This window comes from Hipposideros armiger, unplaced genomic scaffold (assembly GCF_001890085.2).
Source record: "Hipposideros armiger isolate ML-2016 unplaced genomic scaffold, ASM189008v1 scaffold_86, whole genome shotgun sequence".
Lineage (NCBI taxonomy): Eukaryota > Metazoa > Chordata > Mammalia > Chiroptera > Hipposideridae > Hipposideros > Hipposideros armiger.
The window spans coordinates 3443816-3445375 of record NW_017731436.1 but is presented as its reverse complement, the minus strand read 5'-3'; the positions used below and the strand labels follow the sequence as shown (position 1 = coordinate 3445375).

Genomic DNA, 1560 nt, shown 5'->3' with positions numbered 1-1560 from the left:
TTTTTTAAGTTTCTAGAGAAGAGGGCAAAGAGAAATTATATAGGGTAGGTGGATAAGAAAATCATTCCATACAAATAAATAAAAGATTAAGTCCTAAACTCTATGAATGGAGGAATTATGTCTATTCTTTATTTCTATTGCCCAGGTTCTGCTACAATGGGACACATAGTAGGTGTTCCATAGACATATTTTTAATTGGTTATGTGAGGTAATAAGAGACACTAAGAATTCTGAAAGTAGAACTTAAGCTAAGTGGAATATCCTCTGATGCTTCAAGCACCTCAGATATGTACATAGTCTCATTCAAATAACAGCCATTGTGATCACATCATGATCTAAACCAGCAGGGATGGAGGGGGCACGTGGTGCTCTATGCAGATATTCCACTTTATTTCAACAGAGCAAAGAGGAAACAGGAATTTAAGGATATAAAACTTTATGTTAGATATACTTTGAGATTTTGCAAAATGTTTGGGATTGAACATGGAGAGGTGACAAACACGTGACTCATCATGATAATCACACAGCACATATGAAATGCTGTAGAGCTATTTTTCATAAAGAATCCTGAAAGCTGTGAGATCACTTATATAATACTTTCAAGCTTTTCTCCCTATGATGCTGATTCTCATTTTAATATTTTCTTATAATGACTTTTGTCTATTCCTTTCTCAGCTCATTGGTTCTCTCAGAAGAATCGCATTCCTTCTTCCTAAAATAGCCATTTTGATATGTGTAGTTCTCCAAACTGCTTCCACATACTAGAGAAGCAAGGAGACATTATAGATGCTAAAGAGATTAATCCCTAAAGCAGCAGGAATAAATAAAACAAAATGAATGTGAACATATGCTTAAAATTCAAACGCTTGATCAAGGTAAGTTTATTCCCCTAAAGACTGGATTTAACAGTTTCCTCTACTTACACATTCATTTCCTGCGTATTCTCAGCTGCAAAATAAAAGGCCTTGATCTGTGGATGGATGACCTTAAAAGCACTTGAAGGGGAAAAAGCACAGACACACAAGAAATTAATGTTCGTAATCATTAATGGGTTTGAAAGTAAATCAGTCAAATATAAGCATGATAAATTCATCTGCTTTTGTAATTTTACAAAAAAAAATTTAGTTGCATTAAATATCTATTGTCTAATCTCTGTTTCATGTAAAGAGCAGAGGGTTAACTTATCATGCGGGACACCCAGAACAGAACTAAGTCTCGACTAATCAATAGTTTCTGTTTAGACATAGGGGCATATTCTTTTATTTTCATTTGCTAACTGCTTTGCTATATAAAGACAATAAATTAAACTTTAGAGTGATAGAGTGCCACTTCAAAATACTTAGATCGACTCCTTTAAGAAAAGTATCAATTTAGTCAAATATGTACAAGAATTTATTTAGAGGAGAATTATCAAGTGTAGGAATTCCACACTGCGACAACCCATCAAAAACTTTATCTAAGCCACTCTCTAGTAAAGAAAAAAATAGAAGGTAATGATTATTTTTAAAATAAAAGTATAAAACATTAAAGATAACAAATAATAAAGAGTTTCCCCTTTAA

General features: G+C 32.9%; 1 protein-coding gene across 1 annotated transcript in view; it reads right to left on the bottom strand.

The window, feature by feature from the left end:
* IPCEF1 (interaction protein for cytohesin exchange factors 1) overlaps positions 1-1014 on the bottom strand; it is a 56954-nt gene extending 55940 nt beyond the window's left edge. Inside the window, exon 1 of the mRNA XM_019644167.1 lies at positions 924-1014. Within this exon, the coding sequence (XP_019499712.1) occupies positions 924-931 (8 nt within the window). The 5' untranslated portion in view covers positions 932-1014. The remainder of the gene's footprint in view (positions 1-923) is intronic.
* Between the last annotated feature and the right edge of the window lie 546 nt (positions 1015-1560).